This window comes from Muntiacus reevesi, chromosome 10 (assembly GCF_963930625.1).
Source record: "Muntiacus reevesi chromosome 10, mMunRee1.1, whole genome shotgun sequence".
NCBI classification, from domain to species: Eukaryota; Metazoa; Chordata; class Mammalia; order Artiodactyla; family Cervidae; genus Muntiacus; species Muntiacus reevesi.
Genome location: NC_089258.1, coordinates 78,179,025 through 78,206,987, shown reverse-complemented (window position 1 = coordinate 78,206,987; position 27,963 = coordinate 78,179,025). Strand labels below are relative to the sequence as shown.

At 43.8% G+C, this 27,963-nt stretch overlaps 1 protein-coding gene across 4 annotated transcripts in view; it reads left to right on the top strand.

Annotated features, from left to right (window-relative positions):
* The window catches only part of RNF170 (ring finger protein 170), a 33,190-nt gene that overhangs the window by 637 nt on the left and 4,590 nt on the right, over positions 1-27,963 (top strand). For 2 of the 4 annotated variants that reach the window (XM_065946491.1, XM_065946490.1), the window contains exons 2-6: positions 5,620-5,763; positions 14,870-14,945; positions 16,469-16,577; positions 21,630-21,703; positions 25,791-25,901. In XM_065946491.1, coding sequence (XP_065802563.1) covers positions 5,627-5,763; positions 14,870-14,945; positions 16,469-16,577; positions 21,630-21,703; positions 25,791-25,901 — 507 coding nt within the window. In that variant the 5' untranslated portion in view covers positions 5,620-5,626. The remainder of the gene's footprint in view (positions 1-5,619; positions 5,764-14,869; positions 14,946-16,468; positions 16,578-21,629; positions 21,704-25,790; positions 25,902-27,963) is intronic. The other 2 variants (XM_065946493.1, XM_065946492.1) reach the window with 2 other exon arrangements.

The window sequence follows — 27,963 nt, the reverse complement described above, 5'->3', positions numbered from 1 at the left end:
GACGTCTGCGTGCCTAAACCACGCCGTTTTTACTCTGCCCGCTTTTGAACTTCTGCGAAATTGTGTGTGTCATTTTGTGGCTTTTCTTTCCTGGTAAATTTGTGCAGATCCCTAGGTAGTTTTCACTGCTGTCTAGTACTCCGCTGTATGAATACAACCGTCTGTCCACGCTACTGTTGATGGGCAAATTTTGCTCTTCTAGTTTGTGGCTAAGAACAATGCTCTAACATTCTTATCTCTATAGACAGGTGCCACGTGTAAGTATTTTGAGAGATAGGTGCCTTTGAATCCTACAATTTTTGAGGTATAGGGTATGCATAACTTTGCCACATGATGCCGGACTTTTATTAGGGGTGCAGCAAGATTAGCTTCCCAGCACACACCTTTCTTTGGTTTTCAGTTCCTGGAGTCCACTTTTCCCATTAAGACTACGTTTTGGAGCCCCCTTTACCCATTGAGATTAGGTTTTGTTATTGAGCTTGCAGAACTGCCAAGACAGCATTGAGTTTTGTTGTTGTTTTCATATATATATATTTGGCTGCATCAGGTTTTAGTTGCAGCACAGGAAATCTTGCTGAGACAAGCAGGATCTCTAGTTATGGCATGTATGCTCAATAGTTTGTGTTAGTTGCCCTGTGGCCTGTAGGGTCTTAGTTCCCTGACCAGGGCTTGAACCACTGTCCCCCTGTATTGCAAGGCAAATTCATAACCACTGGACCACCAGGGAAGTTCCAGCGTTGAGTTTTTAGTGATGCTTTTCAGAGTAGCAGTTGTCAGGTTTTTTCATTTTGTGAATGTAGAAAATCTTACCGGGAGTCTTCTCAGTGGTCCTTTAAGTATTTTTCTCTACAGCATTTAATTCTAAAGGCAGAGGAACCTTTAGAAGTGATAAAATGCCCCTCACCTGCCCTTGTTTCCTCTCTCCGTGCATCTGAACCTTTGTGGAACCAGAGTTTCTACATTCAGAGCTAGGTTATATCTGTCGACTCCCTGGCACTTTTAAGTGACCATTTGCCTTGTTAGGCAAGGGAAGTCAGCAAGTTGGTCTGCCCTCCCATGCAGCCTTGCCTGGGTTGTGGATCCTTTCTGAAAGGCCTGTCCTGAGTGAGCATCTTCACTTCACCTGCTCCCTTTCTCGGGGCTTTGACCTCGGCCTCCCAGGTCTCGGGTTTGAGGGCTCACCCACAGTTCACTTGTGTGTGATGTGTTCTTGAGCTTTCCATTCGGTAGCTGCAGTTCCCCTCCATGAAGGAAATCATATTAAAAACTTCTCCCATGTGAGTAGTTGTCTGCAAAAGCCATGTTTCTACGTGAGTTTGGATAAAAAGACGTTGAGTTTTCTCCTTTGAAGTTATGGAACTTCCTACACTTCCTGTGTTTGTCTGTGCTATTTTTTTCCTGAAAGCTTTGGAAAAGACCAAAGGGAAGTGAGTGGGACTTGCCTCAGTTCGCTCCTTTCTCAGGCTAGTTGGAAGCTAGTTCTCATCTACAGCTGTTTAATCAGCTTCACCTAGACACGGTGGTGTCCTTCGTGGCAACGTGCCAAGTTTATTCAGTCCTCCTAAGAAATACATACTTAGAGCTCTGATTAAAGAGGGCTTGGGATGCTACTTAGTTCAGTTGTGGGGAAGGCGTTGGCTAAGTTTTATCATGGGTCTGTGGACTCCTTGAAGATGGTTAATAATAGTAATCAAAGTATCGTAGCTTCCATTTATTGAGAGCCTGCCAACATGCCAAATGTTTTACCTTTATTATCTCATCAACTCCACAAAACAAGGATTTTTTTGGGGGGTGGGGAGTCAAAAAAGTAGCTGTTCAACATAAGTTTGTTAATTTTATGTATTTTACTTACGAGGAAGCTGAGATCCAGATTTTGCACAAGTACACAGTGGTCTGACTGCAAAACTCATTCTTCTTCAGTATATTAAGCTGCTCGATAAGAGTTGGCCAGCTGCGTGGTAATGAAGCCACTGCGGCAGTCAGTTCCTCTTGTATCAATTATCAACACCGTTCCCAAGATCGATGTGTTTTGTTTCTATAAATCTCAAATAGTTAAAGACAGAGTACTGGTCACTTGTTTTCATTTGACAGGATCCTATGAAATAGGTGAGATACCATGTTTTATAAATTCCATACCCCTTTCCTTGGGGTTTCAAGCAAGTAGCGCGTTCAGTGCATTTAGAGCGAGGCCCTGTAATGCGCGTCACTGAGGTCTTCAGAAGGTGCCTACCTCCCGGAAACCAGCAGTTTCTAAGTTGCTTGATAGGAATGGTAGACGTCTTAAATCTTTGAGCACTGAAGCCTAATTTTCCGCCCTGAAGGGAGGAAGCAGACACTGGCCTTTGTGTTTATTATTAAAGTAATACATCCTGGAAAAGAATTCAGACTGTAGAATTTTATCCTGGGAAAGATACGAATCTGGCTCTCCCAGGCCAGCTGCCCACTTGCAAGCGTTTTAACCTTTGCTATTTACCTTTCCTGCCTTTTATTTATTTGTTTTTTTAATTCCAAAAAAAACTCTGCATCAGAGAAATGTGGTGGTAAAAGGAAGTTAAGAAATCCTCAAACCCCAGCCTTTTCCTTTTGCAGAAAATGAGCGGTCCTAAGAAGGAAATGGCAACCCACTCCAGTACTCTTGCCTGGAAAATCCCATGGACAGAGGAGCCTGGGAGGCTGCAGTCCATGGGGTCGCAAAGAGTCGGACACGACTGAGCGACTTCACTCACTTAAGAGATTTAAGTGACAGCAGAATCGGAGCTGAGCTCTGGGCCCTGGTACCTCCCATGGTTCCTGGGCTCGAGCTGAGAACCTCGCCATTGCTTACAGTCAGCAGCACTGTTTGGTCTCGGGCCAGTAGAACCTGGAGGACTGGAGCTCAGGTTGACGTTGGAACTCATTTTCAAGTCATCTCTTCAAGTAGATGATTTTATTTCTTTTTATTATTTATCCCCTGTAATCTTAGATGGGCCTCTATCCAAACTGAAGTGGTGGTATCAATACCTCATTTCTGAGTCATTAGCTCCTACAGGTCTTTTTTTTTGACTTTGATGATAAGAGAGACTGCTGGCAGAAGTTAACTATGGAAACCCCCGACAAGCCAATCAGACACCATTAGTAGTTGTCCGTGCGAGGGCTGGGGTGTCCACGTGGCCAGGAGACACAGCCGAAAGGGCCACAGGTTCCTCTGTGAAACTCCCCAGCTATCTCTGCCCTTCCCACCCTCTCTCAGCCCAGGCACCTTCTTCAGTGACACTAGAATTTGTGGAAATTTTGCTCTAAGATTATGCAAATCACATTACACGATCCTGCAGCACTCGAAAGTATCCTGGATCTCTGAGCTCCCCGAAATGTGAAGAAAGCAGTTATCTTAAGGGCATCATTGGTAGAAGTCATGTATTTTTTCAGTAGAGTGTGTGCATACATATACATTTTTTTATTGAACTGTACTTGATTGGCAGTGTTACGATAGTTTCACATGTAGAGCAGAGTGATTGAGTTATAGGGAAGGGGGGAATGAGTTGGGAGATTGGGCCTGACATGCACCCACTGCCGTGTGTATAACAGCTAGTGGTAAACCTGCTGTATACCACAGCTGATCCCGGGGCTTTGTGATGACCTAGAGGAGGGGGCTGGGGGGTGGCGGGAGGGAGACTCGAGAGGGGAGGAGGGAGGGGATATAGGTATACTTACAGCTGAGTCACATCGTTGTAGAGCAGAAACTTACACAACATTATAAAGCATTTTACTCCAATAAAAAAGGAATATATAGTGTGTGTGTGTGTATATATATATAGTTTATACAGTAGAATTTAGTCACATTATCTCTGATTACACCTGGAAGAACACGGAAACAAATACAACCCTTTTTCTTTTAAAGTACAAAGTAATAAACTCCCTAAACGTCCAGCGTATGAGGGAATCCTCACAACCTGATTCAGTAATTAGAGCCTGGGAATCTTGACGTGGGATAACATTTGCTTATCTCTGAGCAGATGTGAGTCAGCCTCACTGCCCTTTGGACTTCTGACCACGACCCAGCATCTCCTAATTTAAACAGAGGAGACCTGACCGTAATAAAAATCTAAAACTGTCCGCACAGTCCACCCCGAGATTGGTGGAAGCTCTTTTCTTGGGTTTCACTTAGTTGTTTATCTGAGTGTTCTTTTGAACAAAATGCTGAGGTGAAAGCTCCTTCTCTGAGTTCCTGGTGTGTGCTTTCATTAAGGATACTCAAAACCTGTCATTAGAAAGTTCCCGATGCATCAGGCCATTACTATGTATAAAGCCGATGAAAGCTGTCTTTGATCTGTTTTGTTTGCTTAAGTTTCTTCCATGAGAGGTCATTCATTTTCTTACTAGTTTTTCAGGTCCTTTTCTAAAGCGTTAAGACTTTCACACTCAAAGTTTCCTTTTAACAGAAACTCACCTGATTAATGATGCCATTGATTAAAGCTATTTTCAGGGCAGTACATTATACAAATAAGAGGATTTTATTTACAAATAGTTGTATATATGTCGTTGAATATTTATTGCCTTTATTTCCCTTTAGATGTCTTATAAGATTTTAAGTAACTTTAGTGTTTGTCATCTGAAAGAAATAAGAATTACCTGTGATATTTGGACTCTGATGTGGTCTGGCTAACTTCCCTCATACTTAGAGAAATCGGGTATTATTTTCCTCCAGTTGAGTGATAACTTTCTCAAGTGGGAAGGATCCTTTCATATGTTCCCTTTTCTCTTCATAAGGAAATTCAACCTCAGAGTCATTCTGTGTTCCAAGCAGTTCACAGAATTCTGAACCATAAGCTAGGCCTAGTCCCAGGTGAGGCTAGTAGTTTTCCAAGCACCAGAATTGTCATGAATTCAAGTAGTCTCAGGATAGCTGTAAAAGGCCATATGTTCTACAGTCTTTTGACTTTTCAGATTGCTAACACCGTAAGTAAGGTAAGCCGCTCCTCTTTATTAGGTCCTGCTGGGTGCAGGACTCCGCGCCAGGTAAGGCAGGGGTGTTTGCAGAAGCAGACTCTGCTTCCCTGTGCATGCGTGGTGCATTCCATCACCTTCAGCGAGGGACAGGACGGGGTGTGATCTACCTGGGGAGTGCTCGTGGTGTTCAGGAGTAAGGAAAGAGGCCCTGGGCATGAGGAATGTCTTTTAGTCCTTAACGCTTTATTTTTTCTTTTGTTTTTGTCTGTGCTGGGCCTTCGTGGCTGCGTGGGGCTTTCTCGAGTTGCAGCAACTGGAGGCTACTCTCTCGTGGTGCACAGGCTTCTCTCTGCGGCGGCGTCTCGTTGCAGAGCTCGGGCCCGAGGCTCGCGGGCTCAGTAGCTGTGGCTCAAGGACTTAGTTGCCCTGCGGCGTGTGGGATCTTCCCAGGTCAAAGATCGGACCCCTGTCCCCTGCATTGGCAGGCGGATTTTTAACCAGTAGACCAGCAGGGAAGTCCTCTTCTTTAATAATTAAAAAAAAAAAAAACAAAACTCATTTCTGGAGTTATCCTTTAATGGGCACTAAAAAAATAACTATATCAGAGGTCAGCTCCATTTAAGTTGTTTTTATGGAGAGACGTCATTTTCACTGTACTATTTCTAATGTCCGTCTTGTTTCTTTTCCTTTTAGACCTGGAATGGCCAAATATCAAGGTGAAGTTCAGAGTTTGAAACTGGATGATGATTCAGTCATAGAAGGAGTAAGTGACCAGGTGCTTGTGGCGGTTGTGGTCAGTTTCGCTTTGATTGCTACCCTGGTATATGCACTTTTCAGGTGAGACCACAGGACAAAAGAATTGAAATAATGCATATTTCCAAGGGCAACTGACTTTCTGACTATGTCTAGTAATGTTTAATAGTTAACGTGGAAAGGAAGTACTAGACTTCAGTGACTGTCATAATGTACTAAGGTATTTTATTTTCCTGTCGTCAGCTGTCTAGTCAGAAAACGTTTAAATTTGTCACCCATATTTTGAATGAAATGTTAATATTTTCCGTTGGCCTATCACAGTTTTAACATTGTAATTTTCATAATTGAATTCATCAACTTGCAGCTGATACAATAGGCACAAATATATTTTCATGTTTAAATGGAAAAACCTGGGGCCAGAAAATACCTTGGACAGTGTAGAGGGACTTAAGATTAGAATTAAAGTTACTGTTACGGAATCAGGAATAATACTTAAAGATCTCAGATGTCTATATGCCAGTACAAGAGACAAGGTAATAAACTAGAAATGGAAATACTGATGAATAGAGGTTATTTTTGTATGTATCACTGAAAACAGAAATGAGCAAAAAAGTTTAAAATAGAGAAGAGATTAGTTCCACAAGCTACAGATCTTTTTGTTTCTTATAACAATTAAGAAAGGATTATTGAACAGGGTGTGTGCATCCTCTCTCACCTCTGCATGGTTGGTTTCTGAATTAGGGTGACGCTGTTGATTTCAGTAGAACACTTAACACGGTTCTTGCTGGTGCACTTGGGGACATAGTGGGGAAATGGTGACCAGATGATAGCAGACGTGCCTGAGTTTGTAACTGGTTGGCAGGTCATTCCCAGGAGTACTAACTAACGTTTTGATTTAAACCAGTAGAGGACACTGAATTTTGGTAGGGCTCTGACCTTTGAGCTTGTTCTACTCATCTCTGTGAAGAAGAAGACAGAAGCATGTTTATTAGATTGTTCATTGAGGATAGGTGATGTATTGATAACAACAGAATCATGGTTCAGAAATGGGTCATCCTATGTCCTTGTGGCCGGCTGGTTTATGACAGTGGTACCAACACCTTTCAGCAGAGAAAGAGCTCAACAAATGATGTTGGGACAACTGGTTACCCACATGCAAGAGAGTGAAGTTGGACCCATACTCCATTATATACAAAAATTAACTCAAAATGGATCAAAGATTGAAATGTAAGAGCTAAAACTATAAAACTCTAGAAGTAAATCATGGAGATTCTTAGATATGATGCCACAAGCATGATCAGCAGAGGAAAATAGATAAATTGGAATTCATCAAAAGTAACAACTTTTTTTTTTTTTGCTTCAAAGTCCGTCATCAAGACAATGAAAAGTCATTTCACTGACTGGGAGAAAATATTTCAGATCACATGTCTGACCTGAAATATTTCAGACATAGGCCCTTATGTCTGAATATGTAGAGAATTCAAATATGTAGAGAACTCGGTAACAAAAAGACGAATAACCCGGTTAATAAATGGGCAAAGGATCAGAATAGGCATTCCTCCAAAGATGTACGAACGGCCAACAAGTATGTGAACGCATGCCTGACATCGTTAGTCATTCAGGGAAATGCAAATCAAACCACAGTGAGATACAGCTTCACACCCACTTCACTAGGATGGCTGGGTTCAAAAAGTCAAGTAATGATGATCATGGGGGATGTGGGGAAATTGGAACCCTCATACACTGGTAGCGCAGGCACTTTGGAAAGCCATCAGTTCCTCAAATGACTAAACATAGTGTTACCATATGTCTTAGCGATTTCACTCCCAGGTATATGTACAGTGAGAAATGAAAGGATAACTCCATGTAAAAATTTGTACAGGAATGTTTGCAGCAGGATTGTTCCTAATATCCAAAAGGTGGAAACAGATGACTGGATCCATCAACAGGAAGATGGATGAACAATGTGGTAGGTCCATATAAAGGAATGTCATTCAGCCATAAAAAGAAGTGGCACGCTGACGCGTGCATGCTGCCTTATGGAGGAAACCTGAAAGCATCGTGTTCAGTGACATAAACCAGACTCAAAAGACCACGCGTTTGAGTCTGTTTGTACGTCCACAAAAGGAAAATCTGTAGAGACAGAAAGTAGATTCATGGTAGAACATAGATTCGTGGTAGAAAGTAGATTTCAGAGGGACTAGAGTGGAAGTTGGGGTCATAAGGAGTGATAGCTGAATGTTTCTTTTGGAAGTGATGAAAATGTTCTAAAATTGACTGTGGTGATTAATTATATCTCAGTAAAGCTGCTTTTAAAATGAGTCGTGACTAGGTAAATACCAAAAAAAAAAAAAAAATTTGTTCCTTACCCATTAAGAATGGGATATAGATACGAATTTATTATCATTTGAAAGTATCCATGGTAAATTGTTGAGTGAGAATTAAGTGAAAAACACATCACAAAACCATAGGTCAAGTAGCCCATTTTGTTTTTAAGATGGATTTTTATAAATTAATTTTATTGAAAAAATAGTTTTCCTTTATTTTTCTAATTTCTCTATTAGGGATAATTATTGCTTGTAAATAAAAGTTTTTTCCTCACAGGCTGCAGTGATGTGAAACCCAAAATAAAGAGCTTCTATTAATAAGGCAATTGTATATTGTAGATGCCAAAAACTTAACCAGCATTAGAGTGTGTTAATCAGAATAGTCAGATAAAGTTCACATATAGATTATATTCAGCTTGTGTCAAGCATTTTAAACTGGAAAAGATTCAGGGGAGGTTATCAAAACAGGTAAAGCTATGGAAACAAACCATATAAAAATGCCTGAAAGAAAAAAAAAAAAAAAAAAAAAAAAATGCCTGAAAGAACTGGGGATATCTTGCTTAGAGAAAAGACTGTAGTAGGATGCACAAACTTTAAATACGACGAGGGTGTGTTTTGTTGAAGAAGAGAAAGGTTTGTTCTGTGTAGCTTCACGGGCTGAACTAGGGTGTCCAGGAAAGACCTATAGCCATTTGCTTCTTCTGCAGTGAAGGGACCCGTTCGTACTGTTTGTCTCATGTGTCTCCTTTATTCTTATACGGAACTCTTTACTTCTGGTCACCTAATGTATATGGCTTTTCCCCTGCCAAGCAGTTCTTCTTGACACCATCTGGGCGTCCCACAATTTAACTCAGTTCTGACCCTGTCTGCCTGGAGACACTGTCAGATCGTCTCACAGGTTAAGGGCTCAGTCCCACCACACTTCAGATGCCAACAGCCAGTAATAGGTCCCCAGGTTACCCACAGCCTCGGTCTGATTTCTGTCCCCAGGTTTTCCACCAGAAGTCGGAGGCTCTCGTGACCCCCGCCTAAGGTTGGATTAACTTTCCAGAGCAGCTCCAGAACTCGGGGAAGCAGTGGGCTTCCCAGTTTATTAAGGGGTGTGATGAAGGACACAGATACACAGGTGACGAGGAGGACAGGGTGAGGCCTGGGGGCAGGGGGTGGTCCTGAGTGCAGGAGCCTCTGTCCCTGTGGGCTTGGGGTGCGGGGTCATCCCCCTCCTGGGTGGACGTGTTCACCTGCCTGAAGCTCTCCAGGGATGTTTATGGAGGCGTCTTCATGCAGACGTGATCAGTTATTAACTCTGTTTCTGGGCACGCTCCTCTTTCTGGAGAGTGAGGCCAGGCGTCGGGGGGTGGGGGACGCTGAAAATTCCCGCCTTCTGATCCTGTCCTTGTTGTTTCGGTGACCAGCCCTCATCCGGGTGCCCTCCCAGCGTCGCCTCCTTAGAACAAAAGACACTCCTGTCACCCAGGAATTTACAAGGGTTTCAGGAGCTCTGTGTGAGGGACCAGGTCAGAGACCAAATATTATAGAATAAAAGGTGCTCCTAATGCGCTTATCACTTAGGAATTTACAAGTGTTTCTGGAGGTCTGTGCCAGGGACCAGGGGCAGAGACCAGTGTGTGTATTTCCTGTTATCTTATATAGGCCCAGCAGGTGGAGATGAATGACAAGGTTTTAGCTTAACTTAAGATATGACTTTTCAGATAACATAAGGTGCTCCCCCAGTGCCCAGATCCCGAATTGAATCTGTCACACAATTGGACTCGGGTAGGGAGGTCAGTTTAAGTTGCTTTCTGGCTCTTCAGATTCAAATTCAGTTTGCAGCTGTAATCCTGCCCCTTCAACTGGAGTCATCAATAAGTTGGAGGATAGGTAGCATGCATTGTGTAAGAGTCAAACAAAGGAGCCTTTTGTCTGTTTTCTGTAATTTCTCTGATGTTTTTAGTCATTATGATTCATTCTTTCTTCACATTGTGGTGAAATACCCGTAACATAAAAGCTGTCATTTAAGTACTCGTTGGCATTAAGAACATTCACAGTGTTCTGTAATAGACCATCACCACTGTCTATTTCAAGAACTTTCTCACTATTTGAAACAGAAACTCTACCAGTTAAATAATAGCTCCCTATTCCTCCTCTCCCAATCCCTGGTAACCTTTATTCCACCTTCTGTCTCAAGAAATTAGGCTAGTTTACATAACTCATAAACAGGAATTAGTATTTTGTCCTTTTCTGTCTGGCTTATTTCTCTTAGTGTAATGCATTCAAGGTTCATCTATGTTGTATCACCCACCAGAATTTTGTTCCTTTTTTATGGCTGAATAGTATTCCATCGCATGTATATACTATATTTATTCATCTGTTGATGGACATTTGGGTTGTCCCCGCCTTCTGGCTGTTGTGAATGGCGCTCTGTGAACACGGGGCTACAAGTTGAGTGTTTGAGCCCCTGCTTTCAACTGGAATTGCTGACTCATGCCGTAATGCTGTGTTCAACTTTTTGAGGAACATTTAATCCGTTTTTCACAGCAACTGCCCCGTCAGACATTCCCACCAGAAACACAGGACTGCTTCAGTATCCCTGCATCCTGGCCAACAGTTGATACTTTCTGTTTTTTTTTTTTTTGATGGTCATCCTCATGGATGTGAGTCAGTATCTCACTGGGGTTTTGGTTTGCATTTCACTAATGACTAATGATGTTGGACATCATTTCATGCTTATTGGAGATTTGTGTTGAAGAAATGTTTATTTCATCCTTCATGCATATTTGAATTAGGTTTGCTTTTTAGTGTTTGAGTTATGAGTTCTTTCTGTATTCTGTTTCAATCACTTATCAAATATATGGCTTATTAATACTTTCTTTCATCCTGTTGGTTGTCCTTTGAGCCTCTTTTTTAAATTCTTCTTTATCTTAATTTATTGTATTTGTTTGTTTGGCTGTGCTGGGTCTTTGCTGCTGGCCGCGTGGGCTTTCTCTCGTTGTGGGGAGTGGGGGCTCCTCTCTAGTTTGGGTGCCCGGGCTCCTCTTGGAGCGCGGGCTCTGGGGCGTGAGGGCTTCAGTAGTTGCCGCTCCCCGGCTCCAGAGTGTGGGCTGAGTAGTTGTGGGGCATGGACTCAGTTGCTCCGAGGCTGTGGCATCTCCGCAGATCAGGGATTGAAGCTGTGTCTCCTGCGTTGGCAGGAGGATTCTTTACCACCGAGCCACCAGGGACGCCCTGCTTTTATCCTCTTGATAGTGTTCTTTGATGAGCAAAATTTTAAAAATTTTCATGAAGTCCAGTTTATCTTTTCTTTTTCCTTTTGTTGCCTGTGTTTTGGTGTCATGGTTAAGAAATCATTGTTAAATTGAAGGTCACAAAGATTTCCGTCTATGTTTTTTCTAAGATTTTTATAGTTTTAGCTCGTAAGTTTAGGTGCTAGATCCATTTTGAGTTAATTTTTGTATATGATATGAGGGGAGGGTCCAAATTCATTCTTTTGCATGTGGGTATCCAGTTTTTCCAACATCTCTTGTTGAAAAGACTGTCCTTACTCCACTAAAGGGTCTTGACATCCTTGTCAGAAAAAAGACTTTCCTTACTCCACTAAGGAGTCCTGGCATCCTTGTCAAAAACCAATTAACCATACATGTAAGAGTTTATCTCTGGTCTCTCTGGTCTACTCCCTTGGTTTATGTATTTATCCTTGTTACAAGTACCGCAGTGTTTTTACTATAACTTTGTAGCAAGTTTTGAAATCAGGAAGTGTCTTGCAACTTCTTTCCTCTCTTTCAAGATTATTTTGGCTCTTTGGAGTCCCTGGAGATACCATGTAAATTTTAGGATGCGTTTGTCTATTTCTGCTAAGAGTGCTGTTGGGATTTTGATAGAGGTGGCACTGAATCTGAAGCTCAGTCACTTCAGATAGTATTGACATCTTTAACAGACTCACTGTCTTCCCATCTGTGAACATGGGATGTCTTCTTTAATATTTTTCAGCAGTGCTTTGTAGTTTAATTTCTTTTAAAATATTTTCTATTTGTTCTTCCTTCTTAAGCCATTAATAATAGCTGCCATGTGTTGACGGACCAGAAGCCAGCGACAAGGATCTGGTAGGCAGGTTAAGCTATGTTTGCATATCAGTAAACTTTGATTCCAATTTCATTTCTTGACCCAGGCTTTGGGTATCATTGCTTTCCTCACCCTAGAGGTTCCTGGCTCCTTTCCAGGGCTGCCTGTAACTTAACTGATTTGACAGTTTTGGTTTCTCCTTTCAAAGAACCTAGAAGGACCATAAATCATTGATAGATACAACAACAGTAAGTGTTCTTCTGTTTCGTAGTAGAGCCACTCACTTTGGCATCTCACTTTAGACCCTCTTCGTGTCAAATGCAATCATTTTCTCATCACTAAGGTGATCATAGTATTAAAGAGCAAAAATTCAGCCAGTTCATTTGAAGATCTAATTGGCTTTACTAAGCTATTCATGCATCAGGCAGCTTCCTGTCCAGCAAGTAGAGAGGTGCCCGGAGGAGCTGTGTGAAATGGAAGGGTTTCATAGGCAGAAGGAGGGTGGGGCAAGGAAGTTATTCGCAAAAGTAGGGATTATTTCAGGCCAGGCCTACTTCTTCTGGGGGAAGGAAATGCCAAGGGTCTTAGGATTGCAGACCACCTCCTTGGTGCTGACCCAGAAACCCCAGATTGGCTGACTCACATCACCTGGGGAAGGTGGGCCAGGCGTGACGTCTAGGTTTGGCGTCATGGGCTGTAGCACAAGTGACAAATGACAAAGCTGCAATTTGCTCTGTATGTTTCTCTGTATGTTCCAGATTTTCTAATCTAGCTCTCAGTCTATCTGGATTGTCCCATTTTCCGGGTTTTTGGTTCTGTTCCCAGAGTTGCCAGTCACATTTGGTTATCAGAACTCACACCACGATCAGAATCTTGGGCTGTTTTTTTTGTTCTTTGACTGCACCTTGACTTTCTAATATTCTGTCAGATATAAAAATCTTATATCTTCTCTTTTATGGAAAGAAACTAAAAGAAATACCTTCCAGTGACATGGTTTATATATATATATACACACACACACACACACTCTGAAACTCATGACTTTTTTCAATGAAAGGGGATGAATGGTTCTGCAGTGTCAAAGAGGCAAGAATTTCCAGTTAGCTGTGTGTCTGAAAAAGTGAAAATGTTACTTGCTAAGTCATGTCTGACTCTTTGCAACCCCAGGGACTGTAGCCCACCAGGCTTCTCTGTCCATGGGATTCTCCAAGCAAGAATTCTGAAGTGGGTAGCCATTCCCTTCTCCAGGGGGTCTTCCCAACCTAGGGATCCAACCTGGGTTTCTTGGATTGCAGGCAGATTCTTTATCATCTGGGCCACCAGGGAAGCCCATACTAGTGTGTAAATGAGACAGTTCCTAGCCTGTTCCTGGACAGATTGTTTTTCCCACAGAGTGGCTTTCTTTCAGTGATTCATTCATTCAATCATAAGAACATAACATTTAAAAATAAATAATCCACCAAAATATAAGATGTTTAAACAGAATTCAAGCAGTTTCATTACATTGATGTCAAGCTTCTGATTAGATATTTGACTTTAAATTGCTTTTTTTTTCATCTCTGAAATAATGGTTATATTTTTTCAGCTTTCTTTGCTAAAATTTGAATGTTTTACTAAAAATTAAATAGCCAAAGGATGGATATCTGTAATTTTTCTTATCCCATTGAAATGCTGATATGGAATTCTAGTTGCTGGGGAATATTGATTCAGCCAGAGAGTAAAGGTCCTTCTATAGATTAACATCGATGCTGAGTGGACTTGAAATATTGCCGTTAAAAGAGATTTAGGTTTAGAAAAAACTGCTCCAGCCGAATGAAATTAAACCGATTCAGATGCGAATCTGCACTTCCCACCCTGCAGCCTTAAGGAGCTCTGCTGATGCTCAGCCCTCAGGTCTCTTGTCCTTCTGTATCAGCCACTAACATCTTACCTTTGACCCTTTTTTGTTTTAATCGGAGTATAATTGCTTACAGTGTGTTAGTTCCCGCTGTACAGTGTTCTGAATCGGCCGTGTGCACACATACATCCCCTGCCCCTTGGGCCTCCCTCCCGCCCCCCATCCCACCCCCTGGGTCAGCGCAGAGCACAGAGCTGGCCTCCCTGCTCACCAGGCTCCCTCTGCCGTCTGTTTACACGTGGTGGTGTGTGTATGTCCGTGCTGCTCTCTCAGTCCATCCCACCCTCTCCTTCCCCCGCTGCGTCCACAAGTCCGCTCTCTGCGTCTGCGTCTCTATCCCTACCTTGGAAATAGGTTCATTTGTGCCATTGTTTTAGATGCCACAAATAGGTGTTAATGTGCAGTATTTGTTTTTCTCTTTCTGCCTTCACTCTGTATGACGGACTCTAAGTCCATCCACGTCTTGTTAATGTTAAGATATTGGTGGTGTGATAGGTTTGGGCTTTGCTACGTCATATATTTTGGTTTGCGTTTTTCTCTGTCCCTTTGTTGTTATAGGTGAAATGTCGGGAGAAAGACCTGATTAGACATGGAAAAGATGTGTCTTCCATAATAACATGAGACATTTTACAGAAGAGATAAATGTGTTAATTGTTCTCTATATGAGAACAATTACGTTCAGTCCCCAAGGCGCTAGGCCTGTGGGTTTCATCATTTGCTAGTTAAACCTGATCAGTGCTCTCAGAATGGCCTGGAACGTTCAGTCCTGCAGCTGGAGTACAGGTGTTGGCCGTCGTCTCTGCTTCTCACGTTACCAGAAGTCTAGGTCAAAAGTTAGATCCAGAAGGAAAACTGATTCATCAGACAGTATTTTATATTAAAACTTTACTATGTGTTTCTTCAACAGAAATGCACATCAAAATATTCACCCAGAAAACCAAGAGCTAGTGAGGGTGCTTCGGGAACAGCTTCAAACAGAACAGGTACTGTCGTGATCCAGATCTGTGCGTTTGTGTGAGGAGGGCATAGTCTTACTCCCTTTGTGTAAGAAATCGTGATGAAATATCAGTTAATTCCTTCCACCGAAGCATGGGCTTCTCTCCTGCTTGGAGTTGCCTTTCATTATCCTATTGATTGTACATTTTCAGATTAGGCAAATGATTAGCCTTAATCTAATTTAAGATATTTTCATGTGCTAATTTTAACTTGCTTTAAAAGACAACAGTTTCCTATTTAACTGATAAGTAAAAAATCACTGTTTCGTTGACTTTAATGAAATGTGGAGGAAAAACTGCTCTTTCTAAAATGTATTCTCCTAAGACCTTCAGATAAATGACTATAACAGGTGGGTTTTTTCCTTTTTTTTTTTTTTTTCCTTCTCTGGTCAAAATTAACAAAACTAGCTAGGTAGAGAGGAGAACTCTTCTCTGCCTCGTCTTTGTTCTTAGCTGTATGGACTCACCAAGAACCAGAAATATATTTCATAAAGGCTGGGTTAAGTAGGATATTATACACCTTCATGGGGCCTCCCAGGTGGTGTTAGTGGTAAAGAACCTACCTGCCAGTGCAGGAGATGTTAAGAGACACGGGTTCCATCCCTGGGTCGTGAAGATCCCCTGGAGGAGGGCATGGCAACCCACTCCAGTATTCTTGCCTGGAGAATCCCATGGACAGGGGAGCCTGGTGGGCTACAGTCCATAGGGTCACAAAGAGTCAGACATGACTGAAGTGCCTGAAGCACAGCACACCTTCATCTGAGATAGCTAGCATCAAAAAAAAAAAAAAAATTTAAAAATTGATTGCCTACCCACCAGTCCAACTTTAATTCCAAAGAGAGTTTTTATGATATATCCATTTACCTCTTATTTATTAACCATCTACCACATGCCAGATATCGTTCCAGGCATTGGAAATTCATTCATGAACTAAATGGATGAGAATTCTTGCTTCATAGAACGTAAATGCATTGACACAGAAATAGTGTAAACATATTCGTAGTATTGTGTTCCATAGCTCTTGTTATCAATAATTCATGCTGGGATGGCGTTTTCTAATTTACAAAGTGATTTCACATGTAACTATGTCATTGACTCTCTAAGCACATAACATGGTCAGGAATGTAGCAATGAAAGAGATGTTAGAAGAAAGTTAACACTTGGAGAGTTGTTTGGCCTCCCGTGTTCTTCAACGAATGAAGGCTTTAGCTCAGCCTTCAGAGTAATTCAGCATAACTTAACTCTTTCTAATAGAGAGAGTTCCTCCAGAGCTGGTCGAGGTTTTCCTCTTTACACTGTGCTCAGGAAGAAAGGTAGAGCCTGTGTAGGGTCAGGAGAAGAGCAGCGGAGGCTCGTGAGTTTATCAAGCCTGTAAGACTTTCACGGAGTGCCCGTCTACGATGCAAGGATTACGCAGTCCTGACTGCATCCTCAAGTGTGCTTGAGCAAGCAGCTGATTTTGCAACGCCCGCGTGTGTCCTGTCTGACCGTGCACGCGTTTTTCTCCCCAGGATGCGCCTGCTGCCGCCCGACAGCAGTTCTACACTGACATGTACTGTCCGATCTGCTTGCACCAAGCTTCCCTCCCTGTGGAGACCAACTGCGGGCACCTCTTTTGCGGTAAGCGGACGGCGCTTTACCTCTGGGTCAGAGGGACTGTCAGACCGAGACCTGTGAGTGTGTGTGTGCAGGTGAGCGGGAGTCCTCTTGATTCCTTTCCGTCACCGTCTGTATTTTGTGAGTAGGACGGATTGCTTCTGGGAGCCTCCTCTTCTTGCCAGCCACTTTTATTGAGTGTCCATGGGCTTAAAAAAAAAACAACCTAGTCATTCACCTCCCCAATAAACAGCACTGTGGTTCTTTGAACAGTAGGTGTATCAGCACCATGAGGGAGTCCCTGAAGCCCTCCTTTTTCATCTCTTTTCGGGTGTCTTCGTTTGTTACTTTTTCTTTCCAAAGGGTCAGGAAGGGTCTTCCCTCAGGGACCTTGCCCGAGACCTTCCCTCAGTTCTGCTACCCCTTTTTCACTCTGAGTCGACACGGAGGTTCTTCCCTCTCTTCCTGCGTGACCCCCAGAAGCTCGGGAACCCTGGAGCATGTGGAGGAACGAGACGGGACGTTGATGTCACCCTGAGTATCGGGACGGGTGCTGTCTACCCCTGGGTGTTCTTCCCAACCTTCCAGAAAGAGTTCATCGAGAGCAGCGGGGTGTCCTGTCGCTGTTTGCTGGCTGTGGTCACGTGCGATGGGGGAGGTTCAGTTATCCCATGCCTGCTGTGTGCTGGACACATCACACCCGCATCTCCTCCAAGCCCACAGACGGGGAGACCCAGGTGCAGCGGTGCTCACGTCTGGCAGAGGGCATCCCAGCTGCAGGCGGACGGGGCTCGCTTTTAAACCCGGGTCTAACGTCAAAGCCAGGGCTGAATTCTGCATGATCGGTGGTTTACACCGCGACTCTCTACTTAAGGTTTCTGTCATCACTAGACCTGATTTTTATTGGGAGCATTTCCATTTGAACCAAAATGGGGCTCTGATTGCTCCCAGGCTGTACCCAGCTTCCGCGTCCAGACTGATTAAGAATGCAGCGTACATTGATCTGCATGTTGCTTTCTCTCCTTTGCATCTTTTGTCTGAGAGTCAGAATTCTGAGGTACACCGTGTCCCTGTTGATGCTTTGGGAATGAAATAGGATTTGGAGCCTGTCCAGGTGACGCAGGGTTCTCTATACCCCGTGTTCCTTCCGTCAGTGCTCACCAGTCCCATTATTGCCTCATCCGTTAAGTTCAGCCTCTTCCCGCAGGTTTTAGCCTAAGGAGCTAAATGGTGTAAAACACCATTTCAGGGTGTATCCTTGGTTATCTGTTGGAAGTGCTGGTGAGCAGCAAAGTAACGCACGATCAGAGGGGTGGGGGGAATTAAACAGCCATCAGAGAAAACAGCCGCTCCCCGCTCGGAGCTCTGGTCACTGCTCCTTGTCAGCTGGAGCCCCTCGCCGAGTCCGGCCGTGGCCCCAGCCGTCCTCTCTCCCGAGACCCCAGGCCGGCGCTGGGAATCGGGGAGGTCTGGCTGGCTGGACGGAGTCTGTTTGCCAGGCCGGGCCCTGAGCAGATAACCCAGGCAGCCAAAAGATCGCTGTGCTGTGCGCTTGCTCGTTTTACCTCTGGGTCCGAGGTAATAGGTTAGATTCCTCCTGTTAACCCTGCTCTACTTGTCGGACACATTTGTTTACTGTCTGTGGGTCCAAAGGTTAAAAAAAAAAAAGCACCTAGTTATTTCAACTTCACAGTAAACAGGAGTGTGTTTCTTGGAACAGCCATTCAAAGATATAGATATGAGGTGCGTGCGGGGCACTCCAGCTCTGCGCCCTTACAGAGCCAAGGATGCCAGCAGCCCCCGACGTCCCCTTCCTTGCACTTGTAACCCACACTACTGTATCTAGTTCTCCAGTGGTCTTGTGCGGCCTCATTCCCATTTTACAAAATAAATAGATCCAGAGAGATGGTGGCCTGACTTCAGGTCATCGAGTCATCTCTCCCGTCGTCCAGTTGAGGTGGATTGCCCTTTTATTTATTTACTTTTAACTTTTTTTTTTAATGTGGACCATTTTTGAAGGCTTGATTGAGCATGTTACAATATTGCCCCTCTTGTGTACTTCCTGGTTTTTTTTTTTTGGCCAGGAGGCATGTGGCCGGTCCTCCCCACCCAGGGTTTGAACCCATGCCCTCTGCTTTGGAAGGTGAAATCTCACCCTCTGGACCACAGGGATGTCCCGGATCTCCCATTTAAAGAGGTGGAAAAGTTGAGGAAGCGAGAAAAAGCATCAAGCGCATCCCAGCAGATGTGTGTGAACCGAGCGTCTGATTAGTTGGCCCACAGTTTTCCAGTGTAGGCGAGCGGCCGTTACATAACGTGCAAACACGGACGCCTGCATTCCAATTTGTGGAGATAAGATTAAATCAATCAACATGTGTCAAAGCACACTGGACTTTCTGGGTGAAAAGGTAGTAGATAGATCTGAGGCATCATTACAGATGGTAATAATACTCACAGATTTATGATCCTTTGCTTTCAAGTAGTTTGCATATGGCATTAGATTGCTCAAAGTATTTAGTAAATATTATCTAACACAGCACGCTGAGAGCAGAAGAAGATTCCAGATACAGGTGGTTTGGCATTTAAATTCATCTTTAAATTGTTGAACCAGTTGCCCCCCCAGTCACTAACATCCAAGTGGGCCAGCCGTGGCTTCAGCCGTTGGCTTGCTCACCAGGCCCCTCGGGTACCAGTGTTTCGGCCTCTGGCACGTACTCTTTTTTTTTTTTTTTTTTTTTTATTGTAAAACCTGGAGCGTCCTCCCCTCCTGTGTTCTGCGGAACTACATCTTACCAACCCCACAAAGTTGTGTTCACATTCTGGACTCCCCAAAGTTTAGATGACGGTTCAGGGTTTACCTGCCTTCTGATTGATGTGAGTACGTCGCCTTGGCGTCCTCAGGCCGACTGTCAGTGCTCGCTCTGAATTGTGGACGTGTGTTTGATCTGGAAGAATCAGAACAAGGAGCACAGAGGGCTAAGCTGGGTGGCTGAGGCGAGAGGAAGAAAACAGAAGACTTCAGCAGGCGCCAGGGAGCACTTAGTTCAGAGGCACCGTGGAACCAGACAATCCAAGAAACGGGGCCTGCAGAGAAGACGTGAACTGGCTCGGTTAATGTCAGCCTGTGTTAAAAAAGTGTTTCTTCTTGATTTGTTACTTATCTGAACTTCAGTGCATATACACGAAGCTCAAAGACCACCACTTTTGAGAGTCTGTAAATCCTCCTCTTAGGCTGTGTTTAGCAGTTTCACTGCTCGTCAACACCTTTAAGCAGAGAAGTCCAATCCATCCAATATGAAAACTGACTAAATTACTTAACTGGATTATGAACTTTATTTGGGCAGGAAGCAAGTAATCTTTGTATCCTTTGGTTCCTTACTCATGTTACCCAATTACTGTTACTTAAATAACTTGGTTTTCTAAACTTTTAAAATTATGGAACTTGTGTTTTTATAACGTATGCATTAAATTTGGAAGGGAAAATTGACATCGATTTGTTGGTTATCATGTTTACAATCACGTTCAATTATTTTACATAAGAAATGCAGTAATTTCTGTTACACCTCATAGCACTGAAGCAGTTTAATGCATGCTTGCTTTTTTTTTTTTATTGGAAGATAATTTCTTTATGTTATATTGGTTTCTGCTATACAACAACGTGAGTCAGCCACATATGTACGTGTATCTCCTCCCTCCTGAGCCTGCCTGCCTTCCCCTCATCACACCCTGCTCGGTCATCACAGAGCACCAAGCTGGGTTCCCTGTGACGTACGGCAGTTTTCCGCTCGCTGTCTAGTTTACACACGGTAGTGTATATATGTCAGTGCTGCCCTGTCAATTCGGCGCACCCCCTCCTCCCCACGCTGTGTCCACCGGTCTGTTGTCTGCATCTGCATCTCTATTCCTGCCCTGCAAACAGGGTCATCAGTACCATTTTTCTAGATTCCATATATGTGCATTAATATGCAATCTTTGTCTTTATTTTTTTACTTACCTCACTATGTATAACAGGCTCTGGGTTCATCCACCTCACTAGAACTGACTCAAATGTACTCCTTTTTACAACAGAGTAATATTCCGTTGTATATATATATATGTACCACAGCGTCTTTATCTGTTCGTCTGTTGATGGACATCTGAGTTGCTTCCATGTCCGAGCTGTTGTAAATAGTGCTGCGGTGAATGTGGGGTGCATGTGTCATTTTCAGTTATGATTTCCCTGGGGTGTATGCCCAGAGGTGGGATTGCTGGGTCATGTGGTAGTTTTATTCCTAGGTTGTTGTTGTTGTTGTTTTTAAGCAGTCTTCATACTGTTCTCCATAGAAGCTGTATCAATTTACATTCCCACCAACAGTGCAAGAGGGTTCCCTTTCCCCCACATCCTTGCCTGCATTTACTGTTTGTAGTATTTTTGATGATGACCATTCTGACTGGTATGAGGTGATACCTCACTGTAGTTTCGATTTGCATTTTCCTTAATAATGAGTGATGTTGAGCATCTTTTCATGTGTTTGTTGGCCATCTGTATGTATTTCTTTGGAGAAATGTCTGTTTAGATCTTCTGCCCACTTTTTGATTAGGTTGTTCGTTTTTCTGATACTGAGCTGCATGAGCTGCTTGTATGCTTTGTAGAGTAATCATCAGTTGCTTGGTTTGCAATTATTTTCTCCCGTTCTGAAGGTTTTCTTTTCCTCTTGCTGTGCAAAAGCTTTTATGTTTAATTAGGTCCCATTGGTTTATTTTTCTTTTTATTTCCATTACTCTAGGAGGTCGGTCAAAGAGGACTTGTTGCGATTTATATCAGAGTATTCTGCCTGTTTTCCTCTAAGAGTTTTATAGTTTCTGGCTTCATGCTTGCTTTTGATTGTAAAAACGCTTGTATCATAGCTTGTAATTTAAATTAAAATATATTTCAGTGGCTAGGAATTGTCATTAGATTTGAATTTGCCTGAAGAGTTGGTTGGATGAAGTAAAAAACATTCTAAAGTAGGTGATGTTGTTAAAATATTTCAGATATATGAAACTTTCTCGGGATATATGGGCTTAACATCAGTATCAATGTTTTCTTCCCATTAGGTACCTGCATTGTTGCATACTGGAGATACGGTTCGTGGCTTGGGGCGATCAGTTGTCCGATCTGTAGACAAACGGTAATGTTGGTGTCCAGAGAACATCATTTATACAAGTCCATTTTGTAAATTGGGCTTCCCTTGTGGCTCAGCTGGTAAAGAATCCGCCTGCAATGCAGGAGACCCCAGTTCAATTCCTGGGTCGAGAAGATCTGCTGGAGAAAGCATCGGCTACCCACTCCAGTATTCTTGGGCTTCCCTGGCAGCTCAGCTGGTAAAGAATCTCTCTTCAATGTGGGAGACCTGGGCTTGATCCCCGGTTTGGGAAGATCCCCTGAAGAACGGAAAGGCTACCTACCCACTCCAGTATTCTGGCCTAGAGAATTCTATGGACTGTATAGTCCATGGGGGGTTACAAAGAGTTGGACACGATTACGTAGTTTCTGTATCTGACTCTTGAATTATTCTTATATTTTTAGCAGAACTTCGTTTATGCAAAGATTCTATGATGTTTCTCGATTGTTTTTTTAAATGTCTGTAAGATGCCCCAAAGAAGGGAATTCCCTTTGATACCCCTTTAGTTGTTGTGAGAAAAAAAGCTGGTGAATGAGTCCCGCACCCCGCACTGCAAACCCTAAGAAGTCTTTGTTGTAACTCCAGCAAAGGAATAACTGAACTAGCAATCAGGGTTAAGCAAATATCCCGTTTAGCAAATATCCCCCACATAGACTTCTTTTGAAAAAAAACTGTTTTTTGGTTGTATTTTATTTTTAATCTACCCTTCCATGGTGAGGATACAGATAGCTTTAAATGATGAACAGTACTTTAAAAAAAAAATGTCTCTTTTTGCAACAACAGCCACATTGCATTATCAGAACAGATTAGACCATCCTAGTTGATATAGAAACTCCATCAGGAGGGAGGCAGTGAGCTTTTATAAACATATATTTAAGGCTGAAATGTTAGGACACGTGAGATGCGCCAAATGGTCTCAATTCCGTTGACACCGGAAACGCAAATACTGAAAACTCTGAGAAACCGAAGCTCTTTGTTTTTAAATTAATAAATATGGCAAAATGGGGTGTTCCATCGACTGTACATGGTTTTTCAAAGTTTCCTTTATATTTCATTTTTCATTTAAAACATATGCCTGAAAATGAGTCCTAAACGTGTGGGAGGTCTTCCAGGGCAGATGGAAGTCATGAGCAGGACAGAGAGCTTCCAAGTCGAGAAGCCAGACTTGAGCGCCTCCATCTGCTCCCTCTGGCAGCCCCACTGAGACGGGAAAGGCGCCAACCCAGAGAGACCACAGAACAGCCAGAGGAGGAGCAACAGGTTTTCAGAAATCCTTTGTCAACTCTCATGGACATACAGAAAAGCAGACAAGATAAAGAAGTACAGCTCACTGGCTTACCGCCCAGCCACACCTGAGTGACCAAAAAATGTCCGTCTAGTCAAGGCTGTGGTTTTTCCAGTGGTCATGTATGGATGTGAGTTAGACTATAAAGAAAGCGGAGCGCAGAATTGATGCGTTTGAACTGTGGTGTTGAAGACTCTTGAGAGTTCCTTGGACTACAGGGAGATCCAACCAGTCCATCCTACAGGAAATCAGTCCTGAATATTCATTGGAAGGAGTGATGCTGATGCTGAAACTGAAACGCCAGTACTTTGGCCACCAGATGCGAAGAGCTGACTCATTTGAAAAGACCCCGATGCTGGGAAAGATTGAAGGCAGGAGGAGAAGAGGACGACAGAGGATGAGATGGTTGGATGGCTTCACAACTCGATGGACATGAGTTTGGGTGGACTCTGGGAGTTGGTGATGGACAGGGAGGCCTGGCGTGCTGCGGTCCATGGGGTCGCAAAGAGTCAGACATGACTGAACAACTGAACTGAATGGAGTGACCAGCACCTCGATGAGGAGCTGGACGCTGGCCGCAGCCCCAGCAGCCTCTGCAGGACCTCGTCCAAGCCTCTCCCCCCACCCTCGCCACCTTTCTCTCCTAGAGGTGACGACCATGTGACTGTTAGGACTGCTGTCCCCACTACCCTAATAGTCCTAATCTGGACCATCCTAATTGGACTGTGCTATTGGTCCAATTTCCTCGATTTTCTTTATAGTTTCATTGCCTCAGCATGCTCGTCTAGATTACGGTTTCATTTTGCCTGATTTTTGGACGTTGTATAAATAAAACCGTATAGAATGTATTGTGAGACATAAACACACACAGAAACGTACACACATGTGTGCCTCTCGGCCGTGGTTCTGGTTTATCCACTCCCCCCCCACCGTCACTTCTTTCTTTTTTGGTCAGAGAGACAAAGGTTCAAGGCTTTTTCTTTTTTCCTTCCTGCCTCTTCATCTCCAGATTCTGCCTCCGTCACACTTTTTTGTCATGTGATTAGGACAAACATTTTTTTTGGTCCCACCTCTCCGGCTGATTTCACGTGCGGCACAAGGCGGTCGACGCTGAAACTTCCTTGCCGGTGCACCTCTCATCTCTGCCAGCAACACGGAGCCCAGGCCGAAGGTCTGCACCGGAGACTGGTTCCGCCATCTGTTCCCTCTTCTTGCCGCGCCCCCATGGCTTTTCACAAGGCACATGTGTGTTCGCATCCTTTGGACCACACCTGCATTGGCTAGAGGCTAGAAGGTGGAGATGCTGTTCTTTTAAACAGGATAGCTTGTAGGTTCCCCAACTGCAGAGGAAGCGACCCCTTCGTCTACCTGCCTGACCACCTGCTTCACTGGGGATCGCACGCAGGCTGCTGCCCCTGACTGGAACAGGCTCACACGTTTCCCCTGAGCATGCACACTTGACACACCAGCGGTCCAACCACATTCCTAGGGCAAGCCCGCGTGTCAGGCATTTGAGACACTCCAGATAGAGGAAGTCCTGCCCTCTGGCACCATTATAACGCCTACCCCAGTGCTTTATGACCACTGCATTCAAGCCTGCCGCCTCTTCTGTCGAGGGGATTGTGAACCCAGGGGGCAAGGCCACATCTTCACTTTTCTGTGTATCTAGCATTTAGCACAGTGCCTCGCCCAGAGTAAGTGGTAGATGCTCAGTCGTGTCCAACTCTTTGCGACCCCATGGACTGTAGCTCGCCAGGCTCGTCTGTCCCTGGGATTCTCCAGGCAAGAATACTGGAGTGGGTAGCCATTCCCTTCTGCAGGGGATCTTCCCGACCCAGGGATTGAATGCACGTCTCCTGCATCACAGGCGGATTCTTCACTGTCTGAGCCCCAGGGAAGCCGGGCCCAGAGCAGGCGCTCAGTCAGTGTTCCGTGAAGAACTCATTGGATTAACAGGCGGCTGCAGCTGCTGTTCCTGTCACCTGCGGCTCTTGGTGGCTCCCGTGTTTTGCTGCTTGGGAAGCATCTGATCAGTCAAGTCCCGGTTCTGCAGCCGAGCTGAGGAAGGGTCAAACCCATCTGAGCAGTCAAGTCCCATTTCTGCAGCTGAGCTGAGGAAGGGTCAAGCCCACGGCGAGATCTATCCTGACCGCTTCCCATATCTCTGGGGGCTCTTATATTTTACATGTACTTGTTTTCAAGGTTCTATCATGTTCAGATTACCCAAGTGTAGCCCCGGCACGTTTGTGATCCTCCTCACCTCTCCACAGAGGAAACAGGGTTAAACACAGTGCTTTACACGATAGTGTCAAGAATTACCTTTTTGATCGTGGTAGAGATGGGTGCAGTAGCTTCATGTCTGTATTGTGGTTGGTGGCATTCAAAGAGAATTCAGATGCCAGTGAGGATAAGTAATCATGATACTAATTGAAGATGAAATCCCTAATTTTTCTCTCAAAATAATAAGTATATATTTTTATATCACTTTGCTCCTGAGTATTTTCTCATCATTCTCGTATCTTCAAATATGTTAGCCCAAAGAGAACCACTGACTTGCTCCCTGGTGTGGATTGAAAAGTCTTTGAACCATTGCTCATGTTATTTTATAGGAGCGCAACAACATTTTGAATTGGATTTTGTTGTAAGGAAACAATAACTTATTTTCCTCTCCTGTGTGGCCTTTGTTAAAAGAAATGAGCGAAATCCAAATTCAGAAGCTTATCTCATTTTACTGAATACTAACATAAGATGAAAAAAATTAATGCTCTAGAAAGGTGTGCCAACTTTTTTTTTCCCTGTAATATCCAGGTGACTTTACTGCTCCCAGTATTTGGTGAAAATGACCAGTCTCAGGATGTTGTCTCATTGCATCAGGATATCAGTGATTATAACCGGAGATTCTCAGGGCAGCCCAGATCTGTAAGTAATGTTGCAGCGGGTGCAAAGTTAAGAGTGGAGTGATGCTTGTGTTTTGTGAAGTGAGATTTACCGGCAAATACTCTCTAGCTGTGAAAAGTCTGTATATGTTGGGTAAATTCTTTACCTTCTTGTTGTTTACAGCAACTGGTTTACAGCTCTCCCAAGGACTAGTTCTCTTACCTTTTAAAAATGGCGTTATAAAACTTGTTAAGAAAGTGACAGCAGCCAAAAAAAAGCAATAGAAAACATGGGAGGGAAAGGTTAAATTATCAGACTCTTAGGTGATTCTCAAATAGGGGTTGTCTTATGGGAAACTTAAAAGTGAGAACTTCTGGAGGGAGTTTTATAGTTGTGTTTCCTCTGTTTATTTACCCTGTTTGAATTGTTTCATTAAGTAATCCTAAGTTTTGAGGGTTTCGTATGTCAGGTATTTAAAGGCATTCTATTTTGAAAAGAAATAGTGTTAATTCTACAGCTGCTCCTTCTCCCCCAAAAGGCATCCGATAGATTAAAAATTCACACCTTACTGACTCATCCCAGTGTTCTTGAAATGCAACAGAGGATTCTAGAAGTGCATGTGTGACTGAATGTGTACTTCGAAACCCAGAACACACTCAGTACAAACCTTAGGGGAAGCTCTAGGCACCGACGTCCACCCGCTCAGCGAGCACCCCCGCGGGACATTCCTGGTGTTTCGGCCACGAGACGTCACGTGAAGGGCACCGCTCAGAATGCCTGCCCCTCTGCTTGTCTCCTGGCTGACTTCTCATCCTCCGGGCCATCCCTAAACAGACCTTCCTCGGAGAGACTGTCCCTGACCAACCAGGGTGGTCTGTCATCGCCCTCCGACCTTGTCCATTACCGTTCTCTCAGGAGACAGTTTCACGAGGGTGAGGACCATATCTATTTAGTCTCAGTGCCCGGGATGCAGTCAGCCTTACTGTTTGTAGGACTTCAGTCAGTTCAGTTGCTTAGTCATGTCTGTCTCTTTGCCACCCCGTGACCTGCAGCACACCAGGCCTCCCTGTCCATCACCAACTCCCAGAGCTTACTCAGACTCATGTCCATCGAGTCGGTGATGCCATCCAACCATCTCATCCTCTGTCGTCCCCTTCTCCCGTCTTCAATCTTTCCCAGCATCAGGGTCTTTTCCAGTGAGTTGGCTCTTCACCTCAGGTGGCCAAAGGATTGGAGCTTCAGCTTCAGCATCAGTCCTTCCAATGGACTGATTGGAAGTCCAGTGGACTTCCTGATGCAGTCCAGTGGACTTCCGTTTCCTTTAGGATGGACTGGTTGGATCTCCTTGCAGTCCAAGGGACTCTCAAGAGCCTTCTCCAATGCCACAGATCAAAAGCATCAGTTCTTCAGCGCTCAGCTTTCTTTATGGTCCAACTCTGACATCCATGCATGACTACTGGAAAAACCATAGCTTTGACCAGACGGACCTTTGTTGGCAAAGTAATGTCTCTGCTTTTTAATGTGCTGTCTAGCATATAACTTACAGTTATCCTTAAGATAGAAGTGATACTACACCTCTGCATTAAACACCTGTGTAGACTTGTGCTCCCACGTACGTTCCGTTCCTCGTTTGTGATGGCGGGTACATTTAGAGGCATACACACAGTTTGCCTGTTGTGGATGGTGATGGGCGAGTCTTTCAGACGTCTAAGCTGCAAGGAAAGCTTGACCAGGTCACTACTGTCCTCCTTGGGTATTTGGGAGCCTCTTCTGCTGATTCTTATCCAGCAGTTTTCTTATATATCCTCCAGTGGCATCTTAGGACGATTCTTTGAAAATCCGTGTTTCAAATTCAGGAACTACCACTGAGGTTAAAAAAGTTCATTTAAAGATACTCATTGATATTTTTAAGTGTGAAGCATACCATTGCTCAATTATTTTCTGTGTGTCAGATATACTTAATGAGTAAGAAAGCTTGGTGTGTGATGAAATTACAATTTAATAAAGACATTTAGCTCTTAGTTTGGTATTCTACCTCAGAGTTGGAGTCATACTGTGATTAATATACAAATATTTCTTGATGGCCCATTTCATATTTTCTTGT